This window comes from Acanthochromis polyacanthus, chromosome 9 (assembly GCF_021347895.1).
Source record: "Acanthochromis polyacanthus isolate Apoly-LR-REF ecotype Palm Island chromosome 9, KAUST_Apoly_ChrSc, whole genome shotgun sequence".
In the NCBI taxonomy this organism is placed as follows: Eukaryota; Metazoa; Chordata; class Actinopteri; family Pomacentridae; genus Acanthochromis; species Acanthochromis polyacanthus.
In genome coordinates, this window is record NC_067121.1 from 17005589 (window position 1) to 17025758 (window position 20170).

Sequence of the window (20170 nt, forward strand, 5' to 3'; positions counted from 1 at the left end):
GAAGTCCCTTTCTTATTCTTTTTAATACGATTGTCTGAATAGTAATTGTAGAATTGTAGAATAAACAACAGCAATGCAGACTGTCACAAAAGTATGTTCCCTTTGAAATTCTTGTCATAGATAAACAAGGGTTTGCTGTGAACAGATTAGTTGTTCAGGTCCTGCATTGTTTTCTGATGGAAAATATTTGACTAACTTATTAACCACATCGAATTAATTGTTTCAAGCAATGCTATGCACTGGTAGCCTAGCCGTGCTAGACAACCCATGGCAATGAATGTAATTCTCTGCCAGGGTCGGTCTAGTTACCCTCGGTAAGCCTCGAGGTTGGATGCTCCTAAAACTGGCCGACAAATCACCATGACGTGTAGAGTCAGAAGGCAGGCGTAACTAAGTGACGACAGAGGCGCGACGATTCTGACAGAAACAACCGGAAACAACTAGCCTAGCCACGCTAGACAACCCACGGCAACGAATTTAATTCTCTGCCAGGGTCCATTAGCACCGACTCTGAATAATCTTTCTGTTAACATATCTGTAATATACTTGACCTTCACCCATTGACTGTATAAATAAGGCTTCACCGAACTCCTGCATCCTCTGATTTCCAGCGCTCTAGGAACTACGTCAGCCTATTCATTGCGCTGATTGGTTGTACACCTACCCAATTGCTGCAGAGTGATTTGAAAGACAACCTTTAGCCCGCCTCCCTCCCTGTCGAGAGTTCCTAGACCCTTACGTCTTCAGACCTGGCTCTAGCGCGGCTAGGCTAATGCACTGGTATACGAGTTAAAAAAACAATAGCTAATGATTCGAGTTCATTACATCAAAGATGTCTTTGCTAACAATAATTCTGTATCACTGTAAGTTGTTTTGAATAGCATTGTTGTAGTTAATGACGATTTTATTTCATTTGGTTTGGTTGCTGACATGAGATGAAGTTGTATTATTTCGGCACACTGAGATGTGATGTCTTTGTATAAAACTCTGTCCTTCCTATGAATCTCCAGGGTCCTCCAGGCCGCGCTGGTCTTCCTGGTTCCGATGGTGTCCCCTGGGCCTCCAGGTACCATTCTGATGCTTCCAGTAAGTCCTTCTGCTTTCCACATGCCTATTGGACTGTCTGTCATATTTCTCTCAAATACTGTGCATCCTTCATCTAAGGCTCTAGCTCATGAACTCACCTCATTTAGTAAATTTACCTCATCACCAGTAGGCTAAAGGTTTAAAGGCTTATCAGAATACCATAAAGATTTGAACTCACACCCAGTTTGGGGGTGGGGGTGGCGGGGTGTTGGATTCAAAGTGTCACTCTGTAAAAATAACATAAGTGAATTTAATTTTTATTGTGTTTCTTTTGTGATGTGTTTCTGACAGTTCCGTGCAGGTGGTGAGGCACACAAGGGACCTGTGGTTACAGCCCAGGAAGCTCAGGCTCAGGCCATCCTATCTCAGGCTAGAGTAAGTATCAGTGGTAAATATATCCTCAGTGCACCAGCTTAAGTGTAGAGAACACTTTATCATGATTTCTGAGTCTCATGCACAGTCCAATCCTGCGGTTTACCTGAAATTGAATGCAACTTGATTGCAAAGTTGAAAATTTTAGTTTATATATTCTGTGTGACCAAAGTCACTTTAGTTGACCTAGAAATTGTTCTAAGTAATGAAAGGAGAAATCACCATTCACAAGTCCCACTCATCCTATAAATTGTCTAATTTCCTAAAGATATGGACCTGTTTCGAGTTGGGCAGTATATAAAGCCGCAACAGATGTTCACACCCACTCAGGGGTCCTGACAACCATAGCACTGCTGAAAAACAGGTTGGATTTTGAGGCTTTCAGCAAGGTGTGATCTATAGTCAGACACATGGAGGTCATTAAGTGCTGTACAAACACCGAAAATTCACACTTTCACAACACTCTGTGGAGCTGGAGGGTTGCCAAAACTGGTGTTTAGTTATGTCTAGAAAGCACTTGTCACTTTTCTATGTATGTTTGTTGCCAAAGGTTTAGCCCAAGGAAAGGAATGAACAAAATATACTGAAAGGGAATTGTAGGTGCGCAACATTGTGAGGCAGTTTTGTGTTGCGTTCGGTAGGCTCTGAACTGGATCACTTTGAATTAGCAAGTTTTGTCATTCAGTAATCACCCTTCAAATAAGTTCCACACAACTGTTTTGGCAGAGGCACGCTGTGGTCAACCATGAGCTGGAGCAAATGCGAGAATGTAAACTGTGAACAAGAACAGAGTATAGTTTGCCCACTGTAAGGTTCCATGTTTTACAGAGACTAAACGGGAAACTTTTTATTGATGTTTTCATGATTAATTGCACATCTCAAGCAATTAGTTGAACAATGTGGTGTCCAATTCAATACCACAAATTCCTGCTTTATTGCAGGAACTACATGAAGCATTTCAACATGCATGCCGCAGTCATTTTGTAATATTAGTATTACTAGCAATGCATTTCAACGGCTAGTTTTCATCCTGAGATAATCTATATAAAAAGACATTGAAATGAAGCCAACCTATGTATATGAATTAATAAAAGGTAGCCTCATCAGATCTAAAAGAGATGACCTTAGGATCATATCACTGGATGTTGAAAGACTGATTGCAGAGGGCCTTTTAATTTGTAGACATGGCTGCATTTCTAATGCAAAGCTTACAATATCCTAGCATCTTGTCTTAGAAGAAAACATATTTTCTGTTGAGTGCATGTCTAACTGATGCAGATATGCAGTATGCAAGAGTGACTCTGCAGTTAGTGAGTTGTTGTTTATGTTTTTTTTTTGTCTGATCCACAGCTGGCAATGAGAGGTCCTCCAGGGCCAGCGGGCTTGACAGGAAGATCTGGTCCTGTTGTAAGTAGCTGTTTAAACCCATTTACACATTAACACCAATACACCATTGGTCAGGCTTGCTGGGATCTTAGTAGTCGAATTTGCATGTTCTCCCTGTGTCTTTGTGGGTTTTTCCGGGAGCTCCCGTTTCCTCCAACAGTTCAAAAAATATGCTTAGGTTAATTGGTGACTCTCAATTGCCCGTAGGTGTTAGTAGGTAAGTTAGTTCAGAACTAATTCTCATTTTCAGTAACGACCTGGCCAACAACAAAACTGATTACATTTACAGCAGTTCACACAGTATTGCAAAACAAAAAGTGCTATCACTTGTAAAATAGAAAAGCTAAAAACAGATGATGTGGTCCTGAAGTGTTACTCTAACTGACTTTTTAAATGACGAGAGCAATACGTATGAGGGGAGTTGTAGGGATTATTGCAGAGAATTCCAGTCATTAGCAGCAGAAAACTGGAATGACTATCGACCAAGAGTGGTACAAGACTTTGGGAATGTTGAGGTTAATGAAACTGTTAGAACGAAGAGTACGGGTGGAGTTATGAATGGTAAGTAACTAGGCATAGCCCTGTGATAGACTGGGTGTCTCAGCATTCACCTTAAGTCAGCTGGGATAGACTCCAGTCCCCCACAGCATTACAGATGATTAAGCGGCATATAGATAATGGATGGATGGACATCAATCATCATCTTACACATTTCTTTGCACAATTTAAAACATTTTTTTTTTAGATGATTAAACTTGTTGTTGTGAGGCATTCACTTCAAAGCATTTATAATTTCTTCGCACACACTTGGTGCTGACTTACAGAACCATCACTCAGCAAGTGTGATTTTATTCCATCAACCGATAACATATTTTGAACGCTTAATAAATAAATACACAAAACTTTTTTTTTTTTTTACATATTACTACTTTTTCTCATGAACTGATACAAGCAGATGGTTTCGTTTTGTGTCGGGTGAGTCTTCCACATGAAAGCCCATGTCTTTCTTAAACAACAAACCAGTGGTACACCAATCCTGTAATTGCTGGACACCATAAAGATTGGTTGCACATGGGAATATGTTTGTGGATGTCTTTCTGTTGTAAATGCACAATCCAAGTTTCAAATGTTATATTTTGTGTGTTTAGATTTGCATTAGGGTTTTGTCCAACCTAGATTATACTCATTTCCACCTGCTGAGATGACAAAATATTGGTCTTCATTGAAGAACTCATCTTTCACTATATGTGTGTGTGTGTGTGTGTGTATTTTTTAATAGGGAGGTCCCGGTGCTCCTGGACTGAAAGGTGACAGCGGCGAATCTGGCCCACAGGTGAGAAGAATAAGTGCAATAAGATTTTTTTTTAATTTCTGTACATCGCAACATAAGCAACTAGTAAAATAAGATGTCTCTTTATACTGAAGCATTTATATATCCTCTCCATAGGGACCTAGAGGTCTTCAGGGTGCAACTGGTCCACCAGGGAAAGCAGGAAAAAGGGTAACAGTACTTTCTACCAAGCTCAACTATTACACTTTTCCTATTTTTCTAAAATATTTTTATTGATTAATCTTCTCTAAAGCAGCAGAAGAACATGTTTAAATTGGATGATTTCTAATATTTCACGCTCCAGTACCCCAACAGAAGATTCTGTGTGGTTTTCTAGCATGGCAGTGTTTCAAATAAGCCAGCAGCACCAAATAATTGTCTCTGTGTGTTGTTTAAATAATAATAAAAAGTTTACTTATCCATAAACTGCTTAGAATAATTCTAGCATATTTCCTGTGTTTTTTCTCCACAAGCATTCAAAGTGATTGATTATTTTCTCATGGGATTTCTATGTAACTTGACATGATATCTGCATGTTCTCCAGGGTCGTAATGGAGCTGATGGTGCACGAGGAATGCCAGGAGAGGCAGGGGCTAAGGTAAAGTATAGACTGAGTTTTCCAGAAAAAAAATGCCTGCTTTTGATACATTTCCTGGCAGTGATTGTTGTTTGAAAAAGTGACACCGACCATTGTGATGGATAAAGCTGAATGTTTGATGCCATGCTTTTTCAGGGTGACCGAGGTTTTGATGGCCTCCCTGGTCTTCCTGGAGAGAAGGGACATAGAGTAAGTATGAAGCAAAGAGTTCACTGAGTCATGCAACAAACATCACTAAAGACTTCTATCCGTCTCCAAAAATAGGACTCTACAGTCTGTTATTTCTAGATCTATTTCTGAATACTCATTGATCACAGTCACTGCTGCTCTCTACTCTGTCCTTGCAGCAGCATCCATGGTAAATAGTCTGCATTTACACTACCGTTCAAAAGTTTGGGGTCACCCAGGCAATTTAATGTTTTTCATGAAAACTCACACAGTTATTCATGTGCTATCATAATTGCGTAAGCGTTTTGTAATCATGAATTAGCCTTTCAACACCACTAGCTAACATGATGTAGCATTAGAACACAGGATTGATTGTTGCTGGAAATGTGCCTCTGTACCCCTATGTTGATATTTCATTAAAGATCAGTCATTTCCAGCTAGAATAGCCATTTACCACATTCGCAGTGTCCAGACTGTATTTCTGATTAATGTAATGTTATCTTCATTGAAAAAAACTGCCTTTCTTTCAAAGAAAAGGAAATTTCTAAGTGACCTCGAACTTTTGAACAGTAATGTATACAGTGCTTTTCTACCTTAGTGGTACTCAGAGTGCTTAATAATGTTTATCATTCACACAACAATGATACAGCTTTCTTGCAAGGTGCTTCCCTGCCATTGAGGGTGACTTGGAGCATCTTGCCAAGAGCACTTTGGCATGCAGCAACCTTGCAATTAATAGTGAACCCACTGCACCACCTCAACCACAGCTGCCCACAATAGATGCTGATGTTCAGAGGCCACCTTCCACACATCTTAATTATTCCCTGGTGCTGACAGACATGAGTTCTGAACCAGCAGAATTCTTTAGGGCATTTGACCCAGTTAAGAGAGGTGTGGCCAACTCACTTGAGCTGCCTTTAACCAGGCCCAGAGGCAAATGAGGAGTGCTGGGTTTAGTGTTTGTGAAATTTGGACAGAGAGCCAGAAAAAGAGAGGACAGAGATCACAGAGGAGTATTTCTAGCCAGGCTTTCATGCCTTATCCTATACTAAGTAATTACAGGGCCAACAGAGGTAGGCCAATCCCTATTGAGCACTATAAATTGTGGAAACCATATAGGTCCATGCCAGTTGTGGTGACTATGCTTATGGTAGATTAAAGGCAGTTTGTTGCCCATTTTTGTTGCTCACTTTAAAGCGTGTTGTGTGTGTGCTTTCTGAATTTTCTATATTTTTTCAAAAATGGAAAATTAGGATTCTTTTTTTTCTTAGCTGCAGACATCAGGCTCGTGAACTCTGTTGTGACCCTACCACTCCCAGTCTTTGCTGATATTCTTCTTTTCTGATATTTTGTCTCCAGGGAGAACAAGGCTCGTCAGGTCCTCCAGGACCTCCAGGAGAGGATGGTCCAAGAGTAAGTAACACTTCAGTCACCAAGTGTCCTACCCTGTTTACAGCTGTCTTCAGGATTACTCTGTATTCCTTAATGACCAACTAGTTTTGTTTCTAACTAAAGGGTGAAGACGGCCAGGTTGGACAAAGAGGTGTGGCTGGAGAGAGTGTAAGTACATTTTTTTCATCTGATAACAGTCAGTCATTACAGTGAGACAAGGTTGTTAAACTGAAGCCTAAAAATATCCCGGCAAAGACTTGAATATGAGAAAAATATGTCACTTGTTTTACGTGCTACAATAAGCCTTATACCCCATGCATTCCTCAAAAGGAATTTTATAAACTATTAAAACACATGACCTTGCCATCCTCTCTTTTTCTGCAATTGTAGCGACACTCCTGTCTGCAAAGGCTTTGTAATATTGACCTTGCCATGACAGAATGGCTTTGCATAACAGATCAGAAAGCAGACCTAAGAAAGGAGTTGTTCTGTCACTACCCATGAGAAACTGCCATAGTCTGCTTTGTGCTGTTCAAATGAACCACACAGTTTCATGAGAAGTGCTTTGCTCCCTGTCATTCTCCATATGGCACCATCATTTTAACAAAATGCTTTCATGGTATTTCATCACACACTGTGAAGAAGATGAAGGAGCAAAGTATGTGCACTGATTTTAGGAGTTAAAATTAAGATTTTAAGAAAAGAAAACTTTTGTGGACTCTGCATCTGCAGTTTCTATATGTGACCACATGAGGTCAGTCCCCCCCCCCCCCCTTATTAAGAGCAGTTATTGAGAATTCACTGCACAGAACTTACACTGCAACTAATTTACGGTTTACTAATATCATGTTTTATTTGCATAATACACAGTTTTACACAAAATTGTCATGAATCTGTGTTTAAGTATTATTTTACAGAGCTAACTTTAATTTGTGATATATAGGGCCCTAGAGGTTTGCTAGGACCTAGAGGGTCTCCAGGTCCTGCAGGGCAGCGTGTAAGTATGGCTTCTGTTACTTAAGCCTCATACTGCTCATCAGGTAGTTCTTGCTCAACACTGACTTTCATTGTCAAATCATGAACTTTTTAGGGTCTTCCTGGACTTGATGGGCAAGCTGGTCCCAAAGGAAACATGGTGAGAAATATTTGTGCTTTGATCTTTGAAAAGCAAAACAGAAAATCAGACTGTGAGGACACATTTGTCAGGACCACCTAAGCAGCCACTTTGTCATTGTGTTTGCCTTACTATGGGTCAGTGACCTTTAGCCTCTGTAGCATGACAAGAATGACAGTCCTAGCTCATTTGTTGGTTAAAGATTGCAGATGATAGCAGGGACTATCTAAACATTACCTCTCAAATGTTCTACCATGGATCACAAATACTGCTGACTGAGTGGTCTTGAGCTTGTGTAAATGGTGAAACCGAAAAAGCCTATGTGTCAATGACCCCATGCATTTATCTTCCTGGAAGTTCTTAGTGGGGTGGCTAAATGAGGTTAACAGGTTATCGGTCAAGACAGTTAGACAAGCCCACATGTTGTCTGTGCTCACTGAGGCTCTGAGCCAAAGAAAGAAAAGAAGCACATAACAATAGAAATATAGTGTGTTTCTCATTAATACCTTGAAAGTTGGTAATGATCTCAGATTCCCGAAAAATCTGAAGAAACTTGAAAATATCCATTATAGTAGAGCTTCCTAGAGGGTTTATAAAGCTGTATGTTATGTACACAGTCTAACATGTGGGTGTTTTTAAGGCATCTTTTACCTGATAAGAACATGTGAACTAACTCCATTTGGATCTGCTGTCAGGTGGTTTAAAATTCTCTGAATGGGTCATTTATCTAGTGTTTGTTGTAACAGCTGGAGAAGACTTCTCTGCAAGGGTCACATCTGTTGTTTGTATGTGTTTGGTTTGTGGAGCACTCAATCTCAGCAGGGATGCCAAACAAGTAACTATTGAGTTCGTTATTTGCCTTGCAACTTCAGAGGATTTGCTCCTTGGTGCCCTTATATAAATTATAGGAAGAATTGATTGTCTGAATTATCTAAATCTAAATTGTCTGAATTATCCTGTACCATTTTTTTCACTAGTTGGTGAAGCATATTAAAGCACCCAATAGAAAACATACAATGAAATCAGCATCAGCGACTGGAAATATTGATGACCTCGTTTTTCTTTATGCGCAGGGTCCACAAGGAGAGCCAGGGCCTCCTGGGCAACAGGGTCTGCCTGGTCCACATGTAAGTCTTTTTATTTCCTCTGTATCTATCTCTTTATTCAAACTGTTTCTGATCACTGTCTCGCTCGCTGTTTCCTTTCTTGCTCACTTTCTTGATCTCCCCCTTCCTCTTTTTGCTCCCTGCCTATCTGTTCTTCTCCTGCTCCATCCTCTTTGCCTCATACACTGTGCAACACGGAGCACTGTAACCTCAAATGATCATCTGTTCTCCTGTTTTCTTAATCAAAAGTCAAGATTTTTCTTTTGCTCTATCCACCTTGTGTAGCCTTCATTTCTTTGGTGCTGCAGTTTTATAACAAAACTCTTCAAGACGAGGAAACACTTGACAAGATTTAATTTCCATTATATCTCTACAAAGAAGAAATGCGTCCTTTCTCCTACTGAGATTTGACATATTGTGCTAATTTGATCGCATTTAGCCTAATTCCATGATCCATTTAGTGGCACAGTGACAAATACTCCATTTTGGAGTGATCTTTAATAGAAAACAGTACCTTCAATATTTTAGCCAGGGACAAAATGACCATTGCCAGGTAAGAATTTCAGTTGTGCTGATGCTCACAGCCTGAACAGGATGCCGTCATTCCTGTGGAAAGTATTAGCAGGAACCTATGCTGATGGTATACAGGCTGCATTATTACTTGTTCATTACAGCCACACCTGGCCAGAGGCAGGTTGATGCCTTCCAGTCAAAGCACTGGCCCACTGGAAAATAACAGCTTGTTTATTTTAGCTGTTATTCTTTTTTTTTTTTTTTTTTTTAATTTATCTATTGAATCATCAAGAAATCTTCAAGATTTAAAATAACTGTAGAAAGTAATGCACAGCACAAAAATTCACAAAAATAGATGCAGGCACCCTCAAATTGACACAAGAGGTGTTCTTTTACCCAAAATTTACCACATCATTTTTAATACCATGCAGGTCTACTTGTATATGGCTGACTGTTCTAATTATAGATCTGTTTCCATTGTCTTTCAGGGTCTTATTGGTCCTCAAGGTCCGATTGGGCCTCCTGGTGAAAAAGTAAGTACAGAGGGAATGCGATCACCCCTTCAGTTCTCCACCACTGCTCTGCTGCTTCAATAAGTGACTGTTTCAGTCAAGAACTCATAAGTGATTCTGCAGATTTGCTGCTGAGCTATAGACTTTGCTAAAGACAGAAGCATACATAAAGATGGACACACAGACTCACACACACTTTATAAGCTCAAGCCCTTACTTTGACTTAAAACATGTTGCTAGTGGTTCTATCTATCTATCTATCTATCTATCTATCTATCTATCTATCTATCTATCTATCTATCTATCTATCTATCTATCTATCTATCTATCTATCTATCTATCTATCTATCTATCTATCTATCTATCTATCTATCTATCTATCTATCTATCTGTCTGTCTGTCTGTCTGTCTGTCTGTCTGTCTGTCTGTCTGTCTGTCTCCTGTATTTATTTATTGCTTTCTCTTTGCAGGGACCTCAAGGGAAACAAGGCTTGGCCGGCCTCGCTGGTGCTGACGGCCCTCCGGTGAGTAACACATCTGATGTCTTTTTCATTTTTCTGTCTTGTAGACAAAACCCCGACTGACAATGTGATCAACTGTTAAATCTCTATAACTGCTTTTATAGGGTCACCCAGGCAAAGAGGGTCCTGCAGGCGAGAAAGGAGCAGCTGTAAGTATCATTTTGTTGGTAATTTGGATTCTACAGTGAAGAATCTAATCACAGTTGCTCTCAAAGCTTCATCAAAAGTGTTACCACCCAGGAAACACAGTGGGTCTGGCAGTTTTGACAGATTATTCAGTTTAGTTTTCATTTAGCCAACATAATGTGCCAGAAGGGTGAGCTTTAATGTAGCTGCACAATTAGGATGCAATCAGATAAATAGTATCAGAATGTAAATGCACAACGCTGACATACACATCTTGACTTGTGACTAGTCTTTTGTCTTATATGGTAAAATACAAAGGTCTGGTACTAATGCAAATTATATCATGTATTTATAGAGCTTTTATGGATTTAGTAAAGACATTTTTAATTATTGCCCCATGCAATTAGGCACAACGAATACTCTTTTTCAATAGTAGATGCACTACATGAGTATAATTATTGAACTCAACAGTTACTACTTCGCGGTTTAGGTTGTCAGAGACAGCATGACTGGGCTATGTATTTGTAAAAGACTGACTTCTAGTTTCCAAGTCCATGTGTTTTTTGTTTGTTTGTTTGCTTTGTCTCAGCTCAGGATATGGCCTGTTACAGTAATGAAAGTAAAAGATGCTACAAGATGACACAGTCAAATACTAGCTCTTTACTGTATCACATTTGTCCAGTTTTTGATCCTACCTACTTATTATAGAAGGCATTTCTCATTGACTTAGATTTTTTTTTAATGTATTTGTCAATGACTCCACCAATATAACACTTGATATGCCCTTTTTCTTCTTCTTTTTTTTCTTCTTTTTTAGGGTCATCCTGGTCCTATGGGATCCATTGGTTACCCTGGGCCTCGTGGTGTAAAAGTAAGTGCTGTTTCAGTCATACAGTGCAAATCTGACACAATAAATTTCTGCTTTCCCTGAATTTCGCTCTGACTATATTTTCCACTCTTATCAGGGCGCTGAAGGAATTAGAGGCCTTAAAGGTGGCAAAGGAGAAAAGGTAAACACTTCTCAAGCCTCTGCTTTTTCTGCAACATGGTTGACAGATGTCACTCCTCTAAAAATGGACCCATCAGAGTTGTAATTTCCCTCTCAAATGAGGCTTCCTTTTAACCCAGCTAGTGGAAAAACTCTTAAAGTCCCATCAGGCTGGCAGTTAAGTCCTCATGCCACTGAGCTGTAATGGACTGTGGAACATTAAGCTAGAATGAGCCTGTTTTGTTAGGCAGTTTCTCTGAAGATTAATCTGTTACCATTGTTTTCTTGGATTGTATTGGTTGAACTTAGCCTGTTGCTAGCTTTGTATAGATTTTCCAACTCCATTATTAGGAAATTGAATCTTTTCACAAGTGAGTATTTTGTTAAAGACCTCTTTCAATTGATACGTCTATCTTATGTATAATGCAGTTAAACAGGTATTTTACCATTTCAAAGTTACACAAAAAATGCATAAGCTTATGTTATTTATTATCTAGATTAGAGGTTTTATGCCTCACAATATGTCAAAAAAAAATTGCATCATTTCACAATATGTAGAGAACGCAGCTTTCATGAAACAGTGACTGGAAAAAATGCATTCTTGGCTTGTACCACTAGGTGTCAGCAGAATAACACAAGGAAAAAAGACAAAGAGACAGGGAAGCAACATTTCAACCCTTAAGTGAATGCTTCATTAGAATAGCCACTAGATGTCAGTATTATTCTTTAGGACTATTAGGGCTGAAGAAGGCCTAATCTTTTAGTAGTACTCCCAGACTGCCATGGTAAACCATCACCAGGGTTTTGCACTTTTATAATCACTCAAGTGCTCTGTTTTGATATTTAGACAATTAAGATGTGGAATATTTTTACTAGAGTTGATCCATCGTGTCTCATTCATACTCTCAACTATAAACGAACATTTTTGTCTTAAATCTCCAGGGAGAAGATGGATTTCCTGGCTTTAAAGGTGACATGGGCCTCAAGGGTGACAAGGTAAATCATCATCTATAAAGCGAGAATGAATGCTTACAGTTGCAGAGAGTGATAGGTAGGTTTACAAACATTCACTACATTTGTTCTCTCTATATTCAGGGTGAGGGCGGTTTACAAGGAGCCAGAGGGGAAGATGGCCCTGAAGGTCCCAAAGGCAAGTCAGGACCCAACGGAGAAGCTGGTCCCATGGGATCAGCTGGAGAGAAGGTAAATTATCATTTCTGCAAGGCCTGAAATGTAAAGCATTGGATTTTTATGATAAGAAAGGCCTTTATTTAGGCTAAAATTTGAATAATTAATTGCATGCGATAATTTTATATGAATGCAATTAAAATGTTTTGCAGAGCAGTTCAAGGTTAACACATATGTATGTAATTACTGTATATGATTTGTTTTTTTGAAAGTAGCATTGTTCTAAGAACAGTTTCTAATGAACTGAAAAGACTACAGAAGTTTATACTTCTGCAGCTGTCCCGATCCTCTTGAAGATTAGATTTTTGCCACCTCCCCTTAACTCTACAGCAGACTATTTCCAGTTTAAGTGGCCTGTGTTGCTAACTTTATTCGTGGAGGTTTTAACTTACTTCATAGTGCTGCAGTATTCATCCTCTAATAAACTGGTTTTAAATGGTCTTTTTCACAATACTTTATCAAGAATAAATATAAGTGATGTCTTCGAAGATAAATGATAGTTTTGGGTGATGTATCGCTTTCCCACAGCTGAAGGCCCTGTGCAACCTATTTTGCAGCTAAGTGACACCATTGAAAGCAAAGTAATAATCATGGGCAAGAGAAATTCAGATACAAGTAACTTCCTCCATTTTACTAAAAGTTTCACTAGGTATGCAGATGGGCTACTGTTAAATCATGCTGAAACAGACTAAACTGATTCCTCTTTGCAGTATGCTACTGCATATTGACAACACATTTCACATTTTGGTGACATTTTCAATCTGACTGCTCAGAATTTCTTTACCAGCACAGTAAACATTCATATTGTTAGCACCAAATGTCAGTGTTGGCTTCTTACGCAAATCAGTACATAAAAATATATGACTTGACTTAACTGGAAAAGCACCGGGAAGAGTTACATCAGATCATATGTAATTCCTGCTGACCTTACACCATCTGAAAAAATGAACCATAGGAAACTCACATGTAGGTGAAAAGGAGAAAAGTCAATGTACAGATGATGTCATATTCATAAACATGGTATTAAAATTTCCCCACACCAGAGGAAAAACTTGATGATTATAAGTTTATTGCTTTTTGCAATGCTTCTGTGAATTTTACTGCAGTTTCTAACAGCGTCTGGTGGCACAACGAAAATTTAACAGTTTTTTTTTTTTTTTTACTATATTTTAGGGAAAACTTGGAGTCCCTGGTTTCCCTGGGTATCCTGGAAGACAAGGCCCCAAGGTGGGTGATGAGAGTAAATAACATAATATCTTGATCAATCCAGTGAAATTTCTATTATACAAGCCCCTACTCCAGTGGGAGGGTAATGATTTGGGCCATGTTGAATGTCTTGGTCAGGGTCAGTTTTCTGACTGGAGACTGTTGACAATGCAGTAATGTGGCTTGTTGAAGGAATTTCGAACTGTTTACTCACTCCACTCTTTTTCAGTGTCAAACTGTTATATTTCTATTCTGTGTCTGCATCTGGGGCTGCACAGTGGAGTAGTGGTTAGCACTCTCACCTTGTAGCTAGAAGATCCTCAGTTTGCATCCAGTCCAGGGCCTGGGATCTTTCCGTGTGGAGTTTGCATGTTCTTCCTGTGAATGCGTGGGTTTTCTCTGAGTACTCCGGCTTCCTCCCACAGTCCAAAAACATGCTGAGGTTAATTGGTGATTCTGAATTGTCCGTAGGTGTGAAAGTGAGTGTGCTTGTTGTATCTATGTGTAGCCCTGTGATAGACTAGTAAGCTGTCCAGCGTGCCCCCTGCCTTCACTGTAAGTCAGCTGGGATAAGCTTCAGCCCACCCACAACCATAAGAAGGATTAAGCAGTGTATAGATAATAGATGGATGGATGGATGTATCTGCATGTTCTTCTGTCTGTCTTCATACAGAATCTACATATGTGTTGCCTGTGTTTACATACCCTACCAGACAAAAGTTCTTTTTCATTTGAATGAAACAGTGTGTCCAAACTTTTGACTGGTAGTCTATGTGAAAATATATCTTTATCTGTGTTGATTTCCTCAGTAACTCTCTAACCCTTCATCTAGGTCTGGCTAGTCTACATCCACCAATATGAAGCCACATGCCTTTTAAAATATGCTGGTCTGCTGACTAACCATTACACAAACACAAAGTCTAGCAGACTCCAGCTGTACATCATCCACAACTCGTAACTGGCATGGTCACCTGCTGTAGTCATCAGCTGTCCTCTCTCTTTAAGCTATAACTGTTGTCTAACATTCTGGCATCCCTTGCACCGTGGCACTGACCACTATCAAGATGTGCTGCAGTAGCTGGTTTCTCTCTGTGGTTGTCAGCACTGACACCTGGGCACTGATATGATGGGTCAGAAACACCTACTCTCACAACATCCAGAAAGGCAAATCTCCTGCTCTGACTGCAAATGACAGCAAAATCTGAGCTAAGCATGGCCCCAAAGCTAATTAGAGACTGTGACAAATAGACAGAGTGGAGGAGATACAAAAGAAATACAATAAGAATTGGGGTCAATGTGAAATTCCATCCATTCCAATAATTTATTACTTTTGAATAGAGTCTTTTTAACATTAGAATCAATTTGATGAGTAATAGCAATCATAGCAAAAACACAAAGGACACTGGTTTGTTTGAGTCCATAAATAATTATAAGCAAAGGCTGCCTCCAAAGGTTCCCAATAGAGTATAGGATCCTCTTTTTAGACACTATGTGCTTCAAAAAACTCTATTTGGAGAGACAATAAAGGCATCCTGACTTTGACATGGCATAAACTGTGCCCCTTGCTTTAGTGTGCATTTGAAGAGTTTCCTTCTAAAGAAAAAGGAAAGAGATATCCACAATTCAAAACTTGTTACACCCACTCTAACTTAAAGCAATGGTAACTTGGATGCTTTTATGGACCTACTCATTCTGAAGATACATTTTTTGGCTTCTGTTGTTTCCTAACAGGGCTCATAACATTGAAGAGATCATTCTGTGTTCGATTTTACTATGTGAGATAGAATTAAGTCAGTGCTATAAAATGTCACAATGTCCTTACGAGTAGGTTCAGGGTCAAAGTGTTGGCCCGTTGGCAGCCTTTATGCCACGCAATCAACCTGCGCATGAATCCCTCCACTGGCTGTGTTTTTGGCTGCTGCACCCCATCACTCTCTGTTAACAGCTTTCCCACACCGTTAATTCTGGAGCCATTTGCAATAGCTTCAGTGGACTGTCTTATCTCTGTGGCGCAAGTCAGGCTTGTCCAGTACCAGCTCTCCTTTCAGTTTGCCGTAACTGCACCTCTGTGAAAAACAAATTAAGTGGCATAGATCTGCCTTTCCTGCTGTCTCCACAATGCTGGATTGTTTACTTTTTGCAATTCTGCCCACGCCACCTTGTTGTGGTGCCCCTGCCTATACTGCACAGTATTATGCCTCATATACATATGCATATGAGCAGTAATGAGCACTAAAGACATGCATTGCATTTGAAATTATTTGACACTTAAAACACAGAGATGTGCACATGACCTTGATGTGCAGTGGGGACAAAAAATGTTTAATTTAAGTTGATTGTGTATATATTTATGCATCCTAATTCTGCATAAAGTGAAGCTGTATTGGTAAGCTGCTTGGTGCGCCTGTTATTCATCCAACAGTGATTTCCCTTCTAGTATTTGTTTGACTGGCACCATCTCCACTATCAGAAAGCACAGCCGGCAAAAGCCCAATAACTAAATTGCTGATGGGTATCAAAGGGGATCCGCTGTTTCCCCTTCCTTTGTCTTTATTTGCTCCCACTGCCTTTTTTATCTTCCTATTTTGCTTTCTCACTGTGCTAACAACACCTTTGTCTGTCTATGTGTCAGAAAGTCTCTGAGTGATGAGACGATTTCAGAGAAGCCTTAAAAGAAGGTGCTCATGTCTCTATGGGGACCCACAAAATATAAACTGTAGCCCGATGACACTTTGCTTGCTAGCATTTCAGTCTTTTGTGTGTGAGGATGTCACAGCTTCTCTTTTTATTAGCCTTGGTCAGTAAGGTGAAAAAGGAATCCTGTTCCTTCTCCTTCGAATCAGTGACATTGTTACTGGACAGAGACAACTTTCTTCTTCATACTGTCCATGTATTTGTCCTTTCTGTTGTTCCTGCTCTCTCACAGTATTCTCTCCTTGCTTTGCAGGGCTCCAATGGCTTCGTTGGATTTCCTGGAGCAAATGGCGAGAAAGGAGCAAGGGTGAACAAAATTTATTATCCTCTCTCCTGTGAAAGACATACAGACTTAATCACTGGGGGCTGTCCAACTGAGTACAGGGAGGAAAGTATAGCGAATATAAATACTGAAACGCAGCATAGTCAGTGGAGCTTGTGGCACAAGAAGTTTGGATCACCATTAACTCTAAAATCTACTTTGTACCTGTGAACTACTGCAAAATGCATAATTATCATTATTCCATGCACCAGACCTTGCTTGTACACAACTGAATAAGCACTTAAGTTTGTTCATGAATCCCAAAAAAATGCCCATGGTAGTACAATGAGGATCTCACTGTTTTAAAACCCCATTTGTAGTTGAACTACACTGCATTATCGCCTTCTAAAACCATTGGCATTGATCTACTGCTGGATGAGGGCTTTTTACAAAATTTATAAGACAGTTTTAGTGATCTGATTTTGTTGTTACATATTCATCAATGAGTTCTACTGATAAGGTCTGTCATTTAATTTCATCTTAATTGTACTGGATGAGGTTAAGGTAGGTGAAGATTTTCAGCATCAGACTCTGAACACCTTTTCTTTATGTTCCTTACTTTGTCGTGTGGACCTTCTACAAAAGATCACCACAAAGATCTAACCTTTGAGGGATAACTGACGACTGTATTCAGCTGTATTAACGGTAGTGCAGTTGTAAAGGGTTACACAATTAGGGAAGAGAGGGAGGGTTGAAGAATGATGGAGGTTATTACTGACAAGACAAGCTCGTCTGCGCTCTCAGAGAGACATTGAGAATCAGACACGCTAGGCCCCAGCATGCTGCAACTGACAGGTAGTTCAAGCTGTCAAGCGCCTGTGGGTAACCACTTACTGCAACAATTTGATTATTTATTTTTGTCCAAAAATGCTCAGATGTTCAAATCTATTTGGTATTAAGAGAATGGCTTTGCTTAAACTTCTGTAAAGAGATTTTACAAAGTACTGGCTGATGGTACAAAGTATGATTTTGTCCTAAATCAAAGCTTTTGTTTTTTTGTTTCCCAGGGAATTGCTGGTAAATCTGGTCCTAGAGGGCAACGTGGCCCAACGGTAGGCAATTTATCTGTCTGCCAACTCAGTCTGAGCCCTCCACATAAGTGACTGTGAATGAAAATGTCATCCTTTGTGTGGTTGTGTATGCGCTTTATGCTTTTTTGTCTTTTAAAGAAGATATTGAGATTAGTTACCATGCTGTTTTCTTTACCCAATGATTGCTGTATTGTTTTATATACAATAAATATAGGGTCCACGTGGTGGGCGTGGTGCTAGAGGACCAACAGGAAAGCCCGGTGCAAAGGTAAATGCTTAGACCATTTGAAATTATAATGGTGGGGCTGTTGATAACTCATGTATCTATATTTTTATGATTATATACAGAATCTGCAAAAAAGTGAAAAGAACATAAAATCAGTACGCTGAATGTAACATTTAACTTTTATGTGAATAAAAGATAATGGCAGGTCATGCTCACATATTATACAACATATTACACATAGCTAAGTCTCTGTGTGTGTTGTAAATCACATGCAAATGTAAAAATATATACAAATCAAATTATGGGTAATTCTTGTGTGATAGAGCATGTGGATAAATGTGCATATACTTTATCTATATAAATTCAGCATCAGGGCTAGCATACATTTTTTTCACCTTCCACACTCTGACAGTTTTGACAAAGTTCACAATGTTTCTCTGTGCCTTTTCTCTGTCCTCAGGGCACCTCAGGCAATGATGGACCTCCCGGCCCGCCAGGAGAGCGAGTTAGTATTTGATTTTGTTTTTATCAGTCCCTCATGTTTTGTGCACAGAGCTAGTGACAGCAGACGTATCTCAGGTGCATTGTGGATTGTGAATTGCAGTTGTTTGTCTCATCTAAAACAGAAGTGCTGCAGCTGCTGATTTCATTAGCTAAGTAATTTCAAATTAACAATCATGAAAATATAATTTGTCTTTTGTTTCTTTAACTTCTATACATTTTTAATAAACAGAGTATTAACAGTGGCATTGAGATAGGGAGACATTTAGTTGGATGGATTTGCCAACTAAAATCCAGTTAAATTCCAGTTAGATGTACCATGTGGTGTTTCTTTTCCACTCTTCTTTGTGATAACTTCATTTGCTTTCTTTTCATCTAAGGGACCTCAAGGACCACAGGGACCAGTCGGTTTTCCCGGCCCCAAAGGCCCTAATGTAAGTCGCTGCTGCCAAACTGTGTGAGCTGGCACCATCCACAACCATGTTGACACTTCTCATATAAGCTTTTCAAATATTAATACACATTTTATGTCTTGATTTTGATGAACTGTATACCTTTTCACCTACAGGGCCCAGCAGGGAAAGATGGGTTGCCTGGTCATCCTGGACAGAGGGGAGAGACGGTGAGTGAGTCGTTTTGCACATGAATCCATTATGCCCTGCCATTATACCCTGGACATCTTGTCTTTCAGCCACTCAGATAGGTATTCTGGTTTAACTGAGCAATGGTAAAGTACAAGTGAATTTCACTAAGCTCAGTTGAATTGAGTTGTGTATTCCATGCTTTGTGTATTATTATAAGGACTTGTCTATTATAAATTTTTTCATAATTACCTGTTTGCTACAAAAAACTAAATAAGTAAGACATAATAATAGAGCATCAGAGATGGAATAAAATGTATTTAAAATGCAAATCTCTTTTGAACTGAGGAAATGACTGAGCTCTTTTGATTGTCTGGGGACGCTTCTTTTTGAGTACTGAGGCCAAAAAAGAAAGCTAAAATACTGTCCCTCTTTGTTTTTACCCTGAACTATGGGCCAGTAACTCATGTTAGTTTTGTTTTTGATTAAGTGTTTGATAAGCTTTGATAAGCACCTGTTAAAACACCTATCTTGTTAGCTTTATAATTTTGGGGAGGACTTGTTGGTAAACAAGAAAAACACTCAGAGATCACAGTACTCCGTCAAGGTTGTTCATTCCCCCATATGGCATTGTCAGATATGCAGCATTTTGTTTTGTTTATTGATCATCAGAAATCACTGCAACATAGAATGTGGCCATTTAATACAGATGCACTCAAACACAAAATGACCATGTGCTGAGCACAGGCGTGTGTTATACATGTATATTTTATCTACGGATACCAAATCGTGTGATCTAAATATGTAGCAGGCCGCAGCAACTGATGGGACTCGGAAACACCCCCACGGTTTAATCAATTGTTCCTTGTATTATTTACGATGGATAAGTCCCGCTAAGTCAGCAGTGTTCGATTTGTAGCACTGTCTCGCAATGATACAGAACTCCTTCACAAATCCGTGGATCCACACTATGACTGACAAAATCTAATCAGTTGGCCTTTGTATCATTTCTGACCTTCCCTGAAATTTTCATCCAAATCTGTTAGTCCGTTTTTGAGTAATGTTGCTAACAGACAGACAGACAGACGGACAGACAGATGTCGATTGTCACATAACTCTGCCGCGTTGCTTGGTGGACTAATAACCATTTGCTAAATGCTTTCAGCTTGAAGTTGCTAGCAGGGTAACATGCTGAGGTACTTGTTCCTC

At 39.5% G+C, this 20170-nt stretch overlaps 1 protein-coding gene across 1 annotated transcript in view; it reads left to right on the forward strand.

The window, feature by feature from the left end:
* Positions 1-20170, forward strand: part of LOC110964492 (collagen alpha-1(XI) chain-like) — a 96979-nt gene that overhangs the window by 37509 nt on the left and 39300 nt on the right. The window contains 27 exon segments of the mRNA XM_051953671.1: positions 1011-1052; positions 1054-1086; positions 1378-1461; positions 2809-2865; positions 4124-4177; positions 4292-4345; positions 4719-4772; positions 4908-4961; positions 6300-6353; positions 6456-6500; positions 7276-7329; positions 7423-7467; positions 8520-8573; positions 9554-9598; positions 10048-10101; positions 10203-10247; positions 11042-11095; positions 11190-11234; positions 12155-12208; positions 12308-12415; positions 13574-13627; positions 16554-16607; positions 17630-17674; positions 17868-17921; positions 18340-18384; positions 18761-18814; positions 18949-19002. Of these exon segments, the coding sequence (XP_051809631.1) occupies positions 1011-1052; positions 1054-1086; positions 1378-1461; positions 2809-2865; positions 4124-4177; positions 4292-4345; positions 4719-4772; positions 4908-4961; positions 6300-6353; positions 6456-6500; positions 7276-7329; positions 7423-7467; positions 8520-8573; positions 9554-9598; positions 10048-10101; positions 10203-10247; positions 11042-11095; positions 11190-11234; positions 12155-12208; positions 12308-12415; positions 13574-13627; positions 16554-16607; positions 17630-17674; positions 17868-17921; positions 18340-18384; positions 18761-18814; positions 18949-19002 (1449 nt within the window).